We start from the raw sequence: 16,156 nt of genomic DNA, 5'->3' as shown, positions 1-16,156 counted from the left end.
ACAGACACACATGTTGACAGAAAAACACTTGATATAAAATGGATGCTCATCCTCAGCATACCATAGAGCAGGGGTGGGCAATTATTTTTTCCATGGGGCCACAGGAGAACCAGAAAATATTACAGAGCGCTGGACCAAAAGGTTGAACTAAATTCTACTAAGATATTAATTGTATTTCTTTATTTAAAAAAAAGCTGTAAATTGCGTTTTTTGATGTTGGTAAGACTGGTAAGAGTATATGTTATGTTTGGGAAAAAATGACATTCACTCAATAAAATTTCCCTAAACAAAATGTTTCCCTAAACATTTGTACCATTTGTGATTCATTATATTAGTGATCATTTCAAAATCCATTTTGAGTTTCATATATTGCTGGAAAGAGGTCCTTAGCTTTCCAAAGACCTCATATTATAAAAATATTGCCTACATTTATAGTTAAATCAGCTCATTTGGTGTTTTTCAGGTATTTTTTTAGAATTCTCTGCATGTTTTGTCTTGTAATGCTGACTCAAATTGCAATCCTTAAACACAGCTATCTGCTCTCTGCAAACCAAACATAGTGCTTTACCTCTGACTTCAGTAAATAAATACCTGGCAGTCAATGCTTTGTTGAAAGCCCTGCATTCAGCATCTACCATTTTGGGGGCTAAAGTCGTCGTGTTACCTGCTTGCGACAACGTAAATTCAGTAATGCGCATTGCCTTATGTACCTGTACGTGCCATAAATAAAAACACAACTTCAAAATAAAACCAATGCACATTCAGTCCATGTATGAGGTAAAATAAGAAAATGTCTTTATTTTGTAATTTCCTATTAACCTTACGTAAGCTGGTCAGAGTCAACCAAAAGGCCGTATGCAGCTCACAGGCCGTGAAATGCCATATAGTCATAAGAAATGTCTGAGATGGCCCTATGGAATACGTGTTTGTGGGTATTTCTCAAACACACACACTCAGAACACTCAGTAGGGGGTTTGAAAATCTAAGCAGCACCATCACATAAACAGTCCTACTGAGAGAAAAAGGGTGGTGGGGTTGCTGTTGAAAGCTGCGCATTCATAATTATATGCACACGCAGGGTGTTGACATAGATATTCACTCAATTTAGCTTTTTATCTAAATAAGACGAATACAAATTTTCTTAGTCACTCAGAGAGTTACATATCAAATAGACATTCAAATTAAAAACTGGAAAGAAAAGGGGTGGCAAAGTCATTTTTAATTGACCATTTTCATTGCTGCTTCAAAAACAACAACAACAACAACAACAACAAAAAAAAAAAAAAAACAGTCTCTCACTTCAGTGAGTTAGAGACACAAGCTGCACTGCAGTCTACAAGCACACACTGCACTTTTTCTTTTTGTAAATGGCTTTCGCAGCATCAATCTGACCTGTACACAATTATATACTTCAAAAACACACAAACATACAGTTCAAACACACTCCCTCCGTACCTATGCAGCCCATGAGGCATGCTGAGGGGAATGATTTTCTGTCAAGCAACTATATACGAAGCTGCACACTCACTCTTCCATTTCGCTGATCTGATTTTATATCTGATTGAGTTTACACCATATATAAATAAACTGAAGCTTCATCTTATGTTGAAGTTCTATCCTCCAGTTCCCTGAGTTTTCACACTTATTTTTCAAAACTATTGTGTCTGGGAGAGAAAAACCTTTTAGTAGTTGCATAACAACAGAGGAATAACTAATTATTTTTACTTTGTGGTTTCCTTTTAAATGTATATTTAAATGCAACATGAACAATTACAGATGTGGCAGCGATTAGGCACACTGACAACACATTACTTTATTTGTTTCCTCCATGGATATATTTAATGACCACTATGCTCTATTTTCAACGGTTCAGTGGTTCTCAACTTCACACCAAACCTGACTGGATCTCTTCAAACTAATTCTTGCCTGTTTGGTTTGGTTTAGACAGGATGATCTATTCAGATGACTCAAGTTTGGTCAAGGAAAATACATTTAATATGCATTGTTATATAATATATTTAACAAAAATATTTAACAGTAAATGGAGAGATGTAATCAATCTTCAGTGAGCTTATATAAGATAACCAAATTATTTGATAAATTGAGTGTAGCATGAGTTCAGGGAGGTCATGTTGTCAACTTATGCCCAGCTCCAGCTCATGAGCAAGTCTGCCTAACACAGAATGCCAACATCATCTTATTTGTCAGTCCAGCCCTTCGCCAGCTGACCAATCCCTTCACATTCACACAGGCTCTCCATGGTGGCTCATGCTCCCCACCTCATGCTCTCCCTGCAAGTACCAGGAACGGGAGGCCCCAGAACAGAGCCACACTGCCAAATTTAAAATTGTAATTGCAATTGTAATAAAGCTTTTTTGACCTAAGTGGTCCTGACTGAGCTACAGTAACTGTGTGTACAAACATTAATGCAGATATTACCTCCTCCTATCAAGAGAAAATGTTTTAAAGGTGTATTGTGCTTCTGTTCTACTCATATGTATTTTAGGGGAAATATGTGTGAGCCTACAGTAACTATGCCCCAGTAATTTTAGTGTACAGGATGCCCCTTAGCCCCTCTGTTGCCGCTTGTCTTTCATCATTTTTGGCACATGAAGACCAGTTGGGATTTCAGTGCCTTCATCACAACTACTTCATCTTTGTGATTAACAGAAAAGAAGAAACATAAATTAAAAACTGAACATAATTTCACATTCAATTCAGAATTTTGTTGAAGTAAACAGTCGGTTTTTCCTTTGTCTTGACCAACTGAGCCAAAGAACAAGTGTAAAGGTGATTTAAACTGAGCCCTGCTGGACAGGTAATCAGTCGCATTAGTCACACAGGAAGATCAACCTTACATACACTGCTCAGCCATAAAATCATGAACACCTGCTTATTCCACTTTTGGCTATCAAAGTAGCCCAAACCCCTCAAGGCATGGACAACTAGACTAGGACCTTTGAAGGTAACCTCTGGAACTAAGATAACAGCATTGGATTCTCTAAGTACTGCAAGATGAGAGGTGGAGCCTTGGTGGATTGGACTTGTTTGTCCATCTTATCCCAGAGATACTGGACTGGATTGAGATCTGGGGAATTTGGAGGCTGAGTCAACAGCTTGAGTGTCTTGTTGTGTTCCTTGAACCATTCCTGAACCATTTTTGCAGCATGGCAGGGAGCACTAGTCTGCTGTTTCCACGACGGGTGTACATCAACATGAACATTGGAAGCCAAGGTTTCTCAGAAAAATGTTGGCCAAAACATGACTGCCTCTGTCAGTGGTCATAATGTTAAATAATAACTGATTTGTGTAATTGCACAATGACTAGCAAAGTGAAAACCAGTGGTAAACATGCTCAGGAAAACGTCATGGTCAACTATTCATTCATATTTACATAGCTGTTTTGTTTTTTTGTTTTTTTTTTAATACAAGAAAACAAATGAACCAGTTTTTCAACCCCGCAAAAACATGTAGTTGTATCCAGGGCAATAGGACATGCAGAAACAAACTAGCTGCACAGACACTAGACGGTCCAAAATGATTCATGTCTCAACCTACTTACACCATCTCTCAGTGGAACTGAGAAGCAGCGTTTTTCAAACTCTGTGCCTCGTCTTGCATAGGAATATCTCCTCTTCAACACACGAAACACATATTCACTTCAATGGAAAGCCTAAGGAATGTGGCAGCATTATTACTTACTGCTCCCCAAATCCCCAAACAAGGACGGGAACACTGCAGCAAACTCACTCTGAATGAGCTGCATAAAATTAGACTTAGAATAATAAATCAAAGCAGGTATTGGCCTTTAACTTAATGATGAGTTATTGGACTGCCAGTGATGAGAAGTGATATGCTATAGTATGTCAGCTATTGATAACTTCATCCTGTGTTTTCCATTGTTTACTGACATATTTGTTTGACACAGGGGGAAAGACTTACTGGTGCACACATCCTCCGCTTTGTCCATGTCTCCGCGGTAATAGCCATTCCGACAGCCACAGAGGGTCGCAGCCTCAATGGTGGAGCGACTGTTGAGGGGACATTGCTGGCATAACCCTGCCCCTTGGGAGGACTTAAAGGTGCCTTGAGGACAGGCTGAAAAGAGAGTGAGAGCAATTAAACTCTGGGTTAACATTTCATAGCTAGTCATGTCTGCTCGCCTTTTATTAGTCTTGATTGCAAAACATTTGATGAAGTTTGCTTCATAAGGACATTGTACCAGTAGAGTTATTATTAGTGTGATGAAGTTGACAAAGCACAGAGGGGGATTTTATGGGATAGAAGCTCATGAGCTTGTTCTGACAAGATACACAAAAACACTGTGAGTCCACAAAATCTGATAATCTGCAGTGTAAATTATGCTTTCACTTCTCTCCATCCCTTATCTAGGTCAGAGATGTTTTCCTTTCATAAATTTTAACTGAAGTATCCTTTATGGCATAAAGCACATATATGAATTCTCAGGCATGATGCCCCTCTTTTTTAAAACTATTATTCACCCAGGGACAGTTTGTGCAGAACATAAAAAACATTCTGGTAATTCAGCTTTCCTCAGTGAAGCTGACCAGGAGAAGATGACAGTAAAATTGGAGGCAAGAATCAGTTGGGCTGTACTTGAGAGCTGGTCCCATTCTTAAAATCAACAACACTTGGCTGAGCCTTTTGAATTACTTCAATTACTTCAACTGAAACATACACATGGACACATTAATATGGTCCTACAAATTTTCCAAGCATTTCTTCACATGAGGCTATTGTTTGTCATGAGCCAGTGTTGTACATGGTTTCCCATTTCATCCAGTGGAACTCACCAGAGAACATTTTAATGAAAAAAAATATCATTCTAGATAAGTGTGAAGTAAAGGGTTAGGGGGAAAAAATCGTGTAACTTCAGCTTTCCGATGCAACACAGTGTAGCATCATTCCTTTTCTCCCAGCCAATCCAACAAAAATTGAAAAGAACAAAAAAAAAAGAAAAATGGCAGAAAAAATTATTTTTAATTTACTTTACTGAATTTACTTTTTGGAATGTATGCATTTTACAGGCTCTTTGAACAAAGTAACTTAGTTAATGGTAGTTTTTAGGTTTTAAGGTTGCAATCATTTATTAGCAAATCTGAATTGGGATGATTGTTAATTTTCTCTGCCATCAAACTAGGTTTCTTGTAAGGACTTGGTAGAGGTGACTGTAGCTTGAAACAAGCTTCAGTCATCAGTGCATTTATAGGTCAAGAGGGTATAGGACACCCTCTTAGCAAACGCTATTTGAAAGTGACAAGACAAGCTGCGGTTTGCTGGTTAACATCCTAACTTTACCTGAAGAGAAGGGAAGAGTTCTTGCCTTCCACTGCTGGATAAAACTCATTGATATTGAATTTTCAATGTTTCTTCTGGACTGGCAATAGCTGTTAATGCTGGTATTGACAATGTAGCAATAGCAAAACTCACAAATACCTACTTTAAAATCTAAGGAAGTCTCACAAATTGCTCATTCTGTTATGTACAGACATAATCCATTATCATATGTCAGGTGAAAGTACTTCTCAATTATTTCTTAGTGGTATAAATATTAGGTGTCTGAGGTGTAGCTCAAGTTAGCCATGACATATTCCCACATTGTTCAACAACTGAACCCTTTAAAGTTCAAATTTATGTAAAAACGTTGGCAATACAGTGCTGCTACAACAGGCTCTGACATTGGCAGTAAGTACTAAGAGTCCGGGCGCTGAACTATAACAAGTTCATATATCTAGTTTAGATAAAGTGGGGAAAAAAAAGGTCAAAAGCAGATTGACTTAAAAAAAAAAAAAACCCAACACATCCACTGTAACATCAAAACATGGTCAGACATCCAAGGTAAAAACAGATCACATGAAGTCATAGTACATTGTGTCCCTGAAAGCAAGCTGGTTTAAATTTACACATATGATTTCATTAGAGCCTTTGTGAGGGTAAACACATTAATTATGATTATAAGTTAAGAAAAAAAGATGAGCAGGGAAGAGAGGTGTGAAATGAGAAATAACACTGAAACAAAAGCTCTGCCAAAAGACTGAAGAAAACCAAATGAGTTTTCTTTTAATGTTACTGTTTTATCTTTAACTTATCTTTTACTGTTTAATTTTTATCTTTGAAACCCTGTTTTATGCTTTGAATGCAAATGTTACATAGATTTATGGCCAAGGACAGAGAAAGATCACACAAGAGTTGTTAAGTGCAAACTGGACATGAATGGAATGAAAAAAAGAAAATGACACAAAGAGCTTGAATAGCCTCAATATCGCTTAATAAAATGTTAAAGGTCCTATATAGTTGCTTCAGAAAGAATGATATAAGAAACATATAAGGGGATACTATGAAAATGCTCTTTATTTCTTTCCTTCCCAACATAGTTGTACCATTGTATTATTGGCTTCAACAATAAAAAAAATAAAAAATAAAAAAAATAAATCTATCAGCTGAAAACTTATTAATTCACTGCCAGAATATCACAAATTCATTTTTTATGTATTTTGATTATTGATTCACAGATGTATTGTTTTATATCATAATAGGATTATAGCTTCTTAATTATGATGATCATCTGATTTTCTCTGTCTTATAGTTAAAACATTATCTTTTTGGTTTGTTAGATGGAGAAAACAAGAGGAGCTTGGACACTTGAGAAAATTGCCATTGCCAGTCCCTGACTTTCTGACATTTTATCAACAAAATAATTTGTATCTCTGTCCAGTTCACTACAAACTCAACTAAGAATTGGTTAAAGATAAGGTATTGCAGGTAATACAATAAATGTATTGTCTAACCTGTTAGAAAGCCAGGTCTGATTCCAGTTAACATTTGTTGCAAGTCTAGCACCCTCATTTCTCCCTAAACCTCTGCTGTCTGCATTTAACACTGAAAAATGTCCCCACTATATAAAAAAAAAACAAAAAAAACAAAAAACAAGCAATAGGATCAAAGTGGCTTAAGAAGAATTACTGCTTACAACTATGTAAGCAACAAGTCCACCAATGTTGTTTTGTAAAGTTGGACGTGAATGTAACATCCATCATGAGTTTGCACAAATACAGTCTTCGTATTAAGTTTTGCCCACGTTTTCCAGACACATTTTCATTTTCTATGTGCATCCCTGTTGCTCTTGGTTGGTTTTTCTATATTCAGAGATTCACCTTTCTTTGAAGTCATGTCTTCAGGATTGTCAATGTGTGTGTGTATATGTGTTTGTGTCTTGAATAGGCAGATAAACATCTGGCTTGTCAAGGTCATTTATTCAACAGCCCTGCTCGTACACATGGGGCGTGTCACCATGGAAACAAGTCTTGCTCCCTCTTTCCATTAGTCATTTCTGTTTATCCCTCTGTATTGATTATTGTATCTATTAGTGTATATCATATGGGATTTTTAATCGCATATGATATACACCAATAATACATGAATAGATTTACATATATTTAATAGATAGGCAATAGAAAGATCTTATTGTACTGTATGAACTGATCATACATGTGCATTGCCAATGATTTTACTATTTATTATTATTATTGTTTTAAGTCATAAGCCATGGTTTGGCTTAAATCCTGAGTATAACATTCAGTGAGAATTTCGAATAAAAGTTACTGGAAGGTGCTATATCCTAAAAACGAGAAAAGGAAAATGAAGGAGATCGGAAAAATGTAAACAAAGATTCAGATAGAAAGAAAGGCAGAGTTAAATAGACAAAGGCAGAGAAAAACTGATTATTCCTCTATTTCCCTCTGTGACTTTAGCCAGCTGTGTGGAGTCATGTGGTGATCATGTGGATGACAATTGTCTAAAGTTGGCATACAGGCTCACTGATCAATTATTAAAAACAGTGTGTGTATATGTGCGTGTGTTAAAAGCCTGCAGGTTTTAAAAACTTTTAGAGCGTTGTTGGGGTCCACAGCAGGGGTGGTCTGCGTGTATTTGATGGCACTGCTTACATTTGTCATGTGGTGCATTTGAAGTAAGGGTCTTTTGAATATTTGTTTACTTTCTGCACATACACCCACACAGGCACACATAAGTACTTTGATGCTGAGCCAGTTTTGCCGGATGGTTTGCACAATATGCTGGTTTGGTGCAAAATAAACTCCATATTTCTGCCCTGACACACGCACACATACACGCACCAACACGCACACACTCACAGGAAACCATCTGTTCTAATAGTGAGTCCAGTTTCCTGCCAAGTTGTTATCAGCTGATTGGCAGAAGAGCATACCAAAAAGATGCCAGCTCGGTGGAGACAGACGGGACATGCTCTGTCCCATGACATCTCAAATCACAGTTTAGGTACAAAAGAATGAAGCATGACCCAGGTGTATGCAGACCTCACACCACAGAAACTGCCATGCCGAAAGAGCCGTTTTCAGGCTGCATACTTCAAACTGATATTTTGCAATCCTGGGTTATTCCAATAAGTTATGCTTGATGATGTAAATTCTCATGTGAATCTGACTCACTACAATCTTTTGAGTAATTGCCATAGATATTTTCCATACAATTTAACATAATAAATGTAGAAACTACCGTATGATGTTAGTAAGTTACATTACACGATAACATTAATTGGATAGAAACCATGATGGTCCTAACAATCTTTCTGGCAGTCATTTATTAATGGAACTAGTCACAGCAGCATTGATTGAGTCATGTATAAATACCACATGCACTTTTGAATTTAGAAGTTACATGGATGAAAGCAACATCTTAATATTTATAGCATTCTAAATGTAAAAAAATAAAATAAATAAATCTAGATTTACAAGGTAACAAGAAGTCAGAGCTATAGTTTTTGTGGGTTGGTGAGTCATGCTGAAACCAGACTCAACGTTGCTCAAAGACTGACATGAAACAGATGCTCCATGCATATTGTTGACAAAAATCAATCCAGTGTTAGCAAAGATGGGAATTATGAAGATATGGGTTAATTTCCTGAAACATCACAATTCGATAATACACGCAGAGTCCAAGGACAGAGTCTTACTAGTAATTAGACCCAACCATAGGAGCAAGCAAAAATGCTTTCAGTGAAGCACCCCTGCAACACATGTATGCGCTTTCCCAAATTGATGGCTTTGTCATAGATGTGATAGTGACAATTTTCTTTTATTTAAATAGAGGATATTAAGATTAACAGGACTTGTTTATTCATATATTTTAAAAATACTAATACCAACTTATGAAAAAAATTGCTAATTTAGTTTTTCATGGGCAACAACACCAAGGTTGAATATATTTTAGAGACATGGAGTAAAGGAAATTATTATTCCAAATTCCACCTAAATTCCTTCTGCAATGGTAATCAGCATTGCTGTAATATTGTCAGACTTAAACGCTATCTCCCATGAATCCTGCCTTGTTAACCTCTACACACTCAGATCTCACATAAGGTTTTCTGTGCAAGGGGGCACTGACAGCAGAGACTGAGCTGCCATTTTACAAAGTGCATTTAATGTATTTCACCAGAGTCATGAAAAATACTTTTCATCAGTCTACACTGTGCTTGCTATCTTTTTATCTCTCAGTTTTGTTTTGTTTTTTACCTTTCCGTCCTTGATATGTCCTCATTTTTAGTTTCTTACCAGCCCTCCCCTCAAGAGGGCTCTTCTTTCTCCCTTCCTCCTTTCCTTCCTTCCTTCCTTCCTTCCTTCCTCCCTCACTGATACTCCATTATCTCTGTGACAATCTCTGTCAGTCCAAGACTAATCTGGCTGGAATATGCTAAACTAATTAACATGGGATGAAGCGGCCTCACTTATCATCTCACCATATGTACATACATCAAAGACACACACACACACACACACACACACACACACACACACACACACACACACACACACACACACACACACACACACACACACACACACACACACACACACACACACACACACTCTTACACACTTACACACACACATTTACACACAAAATGAATGAGACTCTCCAGGGAAAGTAAGAAATGATGAGTACTACTTTGGATAGGAAATGGGGAAGGAGGCCAGATATAAAAGGAAAAGAGGTAGACAAACATAGTATATTGAGGGGAGAGGAGCTATTTCAGTGCTACACTCATCCAAGTCTTCATTCATTAATTTATTCATCTTCTACCGCTTTTCTGTTTCCGGGTCGCAGGGGGTTCTGGAGCCAAACTCACACTCAGACCTACAGACAGTTTAGCATCTCCAATGCATGTCTTTGGACGGTGGGAGTAAACCAGAGTATCCATAGAAAACACAGGCAAGCACGGGGATAACACGGAAACTCCACAGAGAATCGTCACTGGAACTGAACCCGCAACCTTCTTATTGTGGGGTAACAGCACTAACCATTATGCCACCATGCTGCCCTCACCCACTTATACTTCTACAAATATTAAAATATGGAACTTTGTAGTTTGCAGCCTTGGGCAAAAATACATTTGGAAATATATTAATGCATGTGATTATTCACCAAGGACTGCCAGAAATGACAACCTTTATTCCCCTGGATGCAATACAAATTTGCATTTTATAAAAAAAAAAAAAAACAGACTCAGCACAGACTGTAGCCACAATGTTGCTTCATAGAACAAGTTAGGACTTATCTATGGCAGATTTATAATAGCTAATAACAAGGTAACTATAAAAAAGAATGACATGTTTGACCCACACTGGCATCTTAGTTTGTAGTCAATTCTTTTATTCTGGAATGAGGTCTTTTTGGCAGCATATACACTGTTCAATTGCATTTTCATGGTTTATAGTCATGTTAACTTTTGTATGAGTGCCTATGATGAGATACTGCCTACGGAGACAGATTGGTTGCTATTCCTGCTATTCTTTGTTTTGTGCGCAATATTTACATGCAAAAATTTCAGTAAAAAAGTATTTAACAAAGCCTACAATCAATTACCTCTAATATGTTAATTAGAGACCTGTCCAGGGTGTACCCCACTCTTGTCCAATGTGAGCTGGGATTGGATCCAACACCCCCTATGACCCGGAAACAGATAAGCAGTAAAGGATGGATGAATGAATGAATGTGAATGTGAAATTGAGAATTTAGACCTGCTTTTTTTTCTTACTCTATTTTTATGATTAAAGTTTGAACTAGCATAGCCTCACTGACATACAGATTTACCTCGACACACATTCCCATTGTCCGGTTCATAACCCGCCTTGCAGCTGCAACTGCCGATGGGAACCATCCACTCTCCATCTCCGTTACAGTAGAGCTTTATTGGTACATCCACTTCCTCAGCGTTGGGAATGCAGCTTCCTCTGGCAATGACTAATGAGGTTGACTCTGCTCCGGTCAGTGTCTGTGCAAAAGGGGAACCAGAATGAAAGGTCAGTTAACATGTTTAAATATTTTTGTTCACAGGTCTGCCAAAGTGTGCCAAAAGAAGTACCAGTGTATTTAATTCATTACGGTAAGTACCTCTGGGAAATAGGCAAAGTTCTGCACTATACTCGGACATTTCTTGTAGAATACTCTAACAGCCAGGAGAGACATGCAAGCACCCAGGTCTTGGAAGGCCAAGTGGAAGCCTCTCCCTTTGGACAGAGGCCCAAAACTCCGAACCTCTGTGTTCACCTTCATCAGCCTTCCCCCAAAATCAACCTGGGAGAAACTTTCATCTGCTGCAATGGTGTCCACCTGACAAAGTCACAGGGAGAGGGAGAAGGGTAAGAAAGGACAGAAAGTGAATTAATTAATTAATGCATTTTGGTTCTTCTGTCCTTTCTGTCGAAAATGTAAAATTTTATGTGAGGTTAAGATTCACACAGTTATGTTTGTAGCTGGTGTAAAGTACTGGATAAATGCAAATTTCATTATATTACATGGAATAAAGTCATAATTTACTATTTCCCAAATGAACACCTATAATCGCAGCAATGATAGGTGCCTTGTGATTACCACTTCAATTGTTTCTCCCTACTACAGTGGAAAATAAGCTTAATTCAAAAACTTTAAATGTACAGCAACTGGGTAAATGTTATTTTTACCAAAAAAAAAAAAAAAAAAAAAAAAAAAACATTTGTCTTGATAAGTAAGAAAATTTTGTCAACCTAATTTTAGATACTAGTTGTCAGGATCGGGCAACAGCTATAATGAATATGCACGGAATACAAGCACAGACGACTGCTATTTAACATACTAAAGTCCCCCAGAAAATCAGAAATCATGTTTAACCCAAGTATAACATGGCCCCACAGTTACTGGTGCCTGTGTTCTGTATAAAATTGAGTAACAGTGAGATTATCAAATACATTTTAATGACAGTGACACAATGTTTTCAGCTCCTCATGCTTTTATCTTCTATTGAAAGGTCTGTTTCCATTACCTTAAGAAAAGGTGCATTGGCCCAATACTCCACCCCTTTAATACTCTCTGACACAGTCCTGTCAGTTTCCAGGTAATAGAGGTTGAATGTCTCTTTGCAAGAGCCCAGCACACTTGGGATGGAGGCACAGTCACGTACAGTGAAGCGAATCTCCACATAGATGCGTTGTGCTGCCCGGCGGTCAATGTAGGTTGTGAGGAGCCAGTTGTTCTGGCTTGGCTCAAACACGTTGCACACCTGGTATGTCCTAATGGTGTTGAGGTTCTCATCATAGCCGCTCACCTCCTCCCACTAGGAAATGTGTATCGTGTGAAGAAAGGGCAGTGGATTATGGATGAGAGGGGAGGAAGCAAAGGAAGAGGGGAGAGGGGACGCAGCAATGATTAATGGATTTACCAAGACCTGACACAAATTAAACTTTCTCTTTCCCTTGCTCCTATTTTGTCTCTCTCTCTCCCACTCACCTCCCTCCTTCACTTTTGTTCTTCTCCTCTACCTCTTTCTATGCTGCACACTGACAACTATTCATCACAATTAGAGCCTCTCATTTGAAAGACACACACACACACACACACGCACGCGCGCACACACACACACACACACACACACACACACACACACACACACACACACACAGAGCAGGTCATTCCAACTGGATATTTGCCAGAGCCACGTTGGAAAACACTAAGGAGTTCTATGAGCACGTCCAGAAAACATCATTCTATTTTGTTCAATTATATATAATTTTATCTTATTCCTATTATATGTCTAGCCTCTGTTCTGTTCTATTGGAATTCCTTCTATTCTGGATCAATAGCAGTTAATTGGTGTCACCTTGCTACTGTAATTAGGATTTTGACAGATCTGTTAACGAGGCACTGTAAAGTTTACTCAAACCGCCTTTCCCAAGGGTGCACACACGCACACACACACACACACTCGCATTCAATACACTTTTTTGCACATTGTTCTTACTCCATTGGCAGGGAACGATATCCAGCCAAGCTCAGCTGTCGCCGTCCTTGTATCCATCACTGTCTCTGTCAGACAAAAAGGGAGAAAAAAGAGCAAGAGTGAGAGGTGAAAAGAGGTACCTGCTGGAAGAGGAAAGGTGAGTTTAACAGCTCAGATGCCAACTTTTGTATTGCACCATGATGGATTTCATTCATATTCATAAAAAAAATGCCATTTTACGCCTACTCTCTAATGCTTCAACCTTTCATTTATCTTTTATCACAGGATGTGCAGCAAGAAGTGCCCAGAAATAAACCAGAGCTCTGGTTGTGCTAACACAGTATTGGAAGTAAGAGGTAATCTAGTTAATTATAATTAAACTTTTAGCAACAATCAGTTAGCCAGAGAGCACTTAAGCAGTAAAAATATGTAGTAAATGAATAAATAGTTTAAAAAAAACAACAACACAAAGCAGTTAGCAGCAGAGCGTAGCAACAAAACGCCGTTAGCCATACAGCACTTTAGCACCAAAAATAAGTGTAAAAGAAGCATTTAGCAACACAACGCAGTTAGCAGCAGAACAATACAGCAACAAAGAGCAGTCAGCGACAAGGCGCTTCATAACTACAATCGGTTGGCCACAGAGTGCTTTAAATTAACCACAAAGCTAACTTAGCAACGAAAAGTTACTAAAAGTAATCCGTGCGCAAGAGTTAGCGCCTTCCAGTCAGTGAACTAAGTGTAAATGGAGCACTCACCGCTGCAGAGAGGGGGAAACAGGAAAAACGCCAGGCATTACAACCCGAGTGCTAACCTGTCTGGGGAGGTGGTTGTGGTTGCAAATTGATAAACGTCGTTTTTTTTTTGTTTTTTTTTATTTTGGTCATTTCACAAAACTGATAAAGTGGCCGAATCTGCTGATACCGCTCTACGTGATAAAGAGATCTTACACGGATCGGGACGCGAATATCTCTGAGCCGGAAGTCCACCGCGAGAGTTAGCAGAGATAAGACAAAAAATTGATATTGTACAAATATAAAACATGTATTAAACTACATCTATGTATATATGAATATAAAACATGAATATAGTTTGTATTCATTTAAATGTTGCGTATATATGTTCATATTTGAAACAGATGTTAACATATGTCATGTCCCAAAAACAGTTCTTTGAGCATGTTTGTGGTTTTTGTTCAAATAAGTTGTAAATTTTTATCAACTCGGAATTTATGATTTATTTTTTTATTTTCAGGTGAAATATGTTAATAAAGTAGGTTAAAGTGAAAAATAAATTTCAGCTCTTATAGGCCAGGCTGTACTGTTAAAAAAAAAAAAAAAAAAAAAAATGTGGGCAGGGTAAACATTTTTTTTTTTTTTTTAAGTGACGCATAAAGACAAAATCAAAAGTATTCAAAAAGGGTCAAAATAGGTTCAGGGTCAGACCCCTAAGGGTTAATTCCCATTTAAAATAAGCATCTCCAGCACTCAGGTGATCTAGGTGTCACTACTAATTCTGATGCCTACACCTGACACCTACGCTATTAGTTGTATCTGCTACTTAAACTAACCTGAATTTGATTACATTGTCACTGGGTGACATGTTGAGACTTTTCCTTGCATCACAAAGCTCATCATACTCTAAAATGGTAAAACAGGTGTGTGAACGCTGAGAGGTATGAAAGAACAACAAATCTACTTGACAACAAAAGCCCAGATGGCAACATTCATTGTAAAACACGTCATTTCATGTTATAGCTCCTACTGTGTAAATGGTGAAATATTGCTACGTGAGCTCAGTTAAAAAGCACTTTTCAAAATCTTTCGCTCTGGTAGGTGCAAAGCTTGACAAGCTGGGGAATTGGAGAATGAGCTATGTTTTATGAGAGACATAAATTAATTACATTAATGTGGTTGAGCCTGTTGATGGTAGAGCGTGAGTGAAAGGAAAACCACACGAAATCCAAATTTTTGGATGGTCGACTTTATTTTTCATAATTGCTAGTAGAGCAGACGGTGGATCAGATAAAAATCTTGAATGTTCCCTGATGACTACAGCTTATAAAACAAAACATATTTATCCACCACCTTGTTATGCTAATTGAGCTAATTTAAGACCATACTCCAAACTAAAAAGATGCACACTATTGCAACAGTCAGAAAGAATCTGAGCCAAATGTTCGATCCAAACCAAGAGCAAGAAAGATATGATTTATCCTTCGCTTGGTTTGAAGTTTGTGGGTCCATCATGAAATCCTGTGTGATCCTTTGGCATGAAAGATTGCTTGCACTCCTTTAACATGTTTTTTACATCCATTGTTTTGCTCGAGCAGATTTCTTAGTTTTACGGTGTTGTTTGTGGGTGAACTATACACTACTATATGCAAAATTAACAGGAACACACTGCGGCGAATGGACGCGCTGAGATGCTAAGTCAGTCGGCATACTGACACAACAGACCTTAACATAGAGCCTTTTGTAATAAAACATGTTGAGAAGGTTCAACGACATCACACCATGAGGCAGCCGCAGGCGAACAACCCCCCTCCTTGATTCTTGACATGCTTTCCTCCTACTGCACTCTTTCATTTTGTCACCCTGCCGCTCATTATCTGCTCTCCTCCTCACACCCTCCCCACCTTCATCTTCTCCTTCACTCTACCTTTCTGTCTTTTATCCCCCCCCTATCATCCCCTCTCTCGGGTGCTTCTTTTTTTGTCAGCGAGCTAGCCTAATTACAGCAGAACCCAGTTTTTCAGCTCTCCCTTGGGGATGAAGGTCGTTTGGGAAAATGAAATGCTTGTCATGCAAAAATGTAGCTGACTATCAGAATCTTGGACCAAAG

General features: G+C 38.1%; 1 protein-coding gene across 1 annotated transcript in view; it reads right to left on the bottom strand.

Moving 5' to 3' along the window:
- Positions 1 to 16,156, bottom strand: part of LOC115042140 (ephrin type-B receptor 1-like) — a 72,620-nt gene that overhangs the window by 34,383 nt on the left and 22,081 nt on the right. Inside the window, exons 2-6 of the mRNA XM_029500190.1 lie at positions 13,334 to 13,452; positions 12,359 to 12,649; positions 11,452 to 11,670; positions 11,152 to 11,332; positions 3,943 to 4,098 (exon numbers count right to left, since the gene is read on the bottom strand). Coding sequence (XP_029356050.1) covers positions 3,943 to 4,098; positions 11,152 to 11,332; positions 11,452 to 11,670; positions 12,359 to 12,649; positions 13,334 to 13,452 — 966 coding nt within the window. The remainder of the gene's footprint in view (positions 1 to 3,942; positions 4,099 to 11,151; positions 11,333 to 11,451; positions 11,671 to 12,358; positions 12,650 to 13,333; positions 13,453 to 16,156) is intronic.

The sequence above is a fragment of the Echeneis naucrates genome, chromosome 4, assembly GCF_900963305.1.
Source record: "Echeneis naucrates chromosome 4, fEcheNa1.1, whole genome shotgun sequence".
Lineage (NCBI taxonomy): Eukaryota > Metazoa > Chordata > Actinopteri > Carangiformes > Echeneidae > Echeneis > Echeneis naucrates.
Note: the sequence above shows the minus strand (reverse complement) of the source record. Positions and strands in the feature narration are given on the sequence as shown.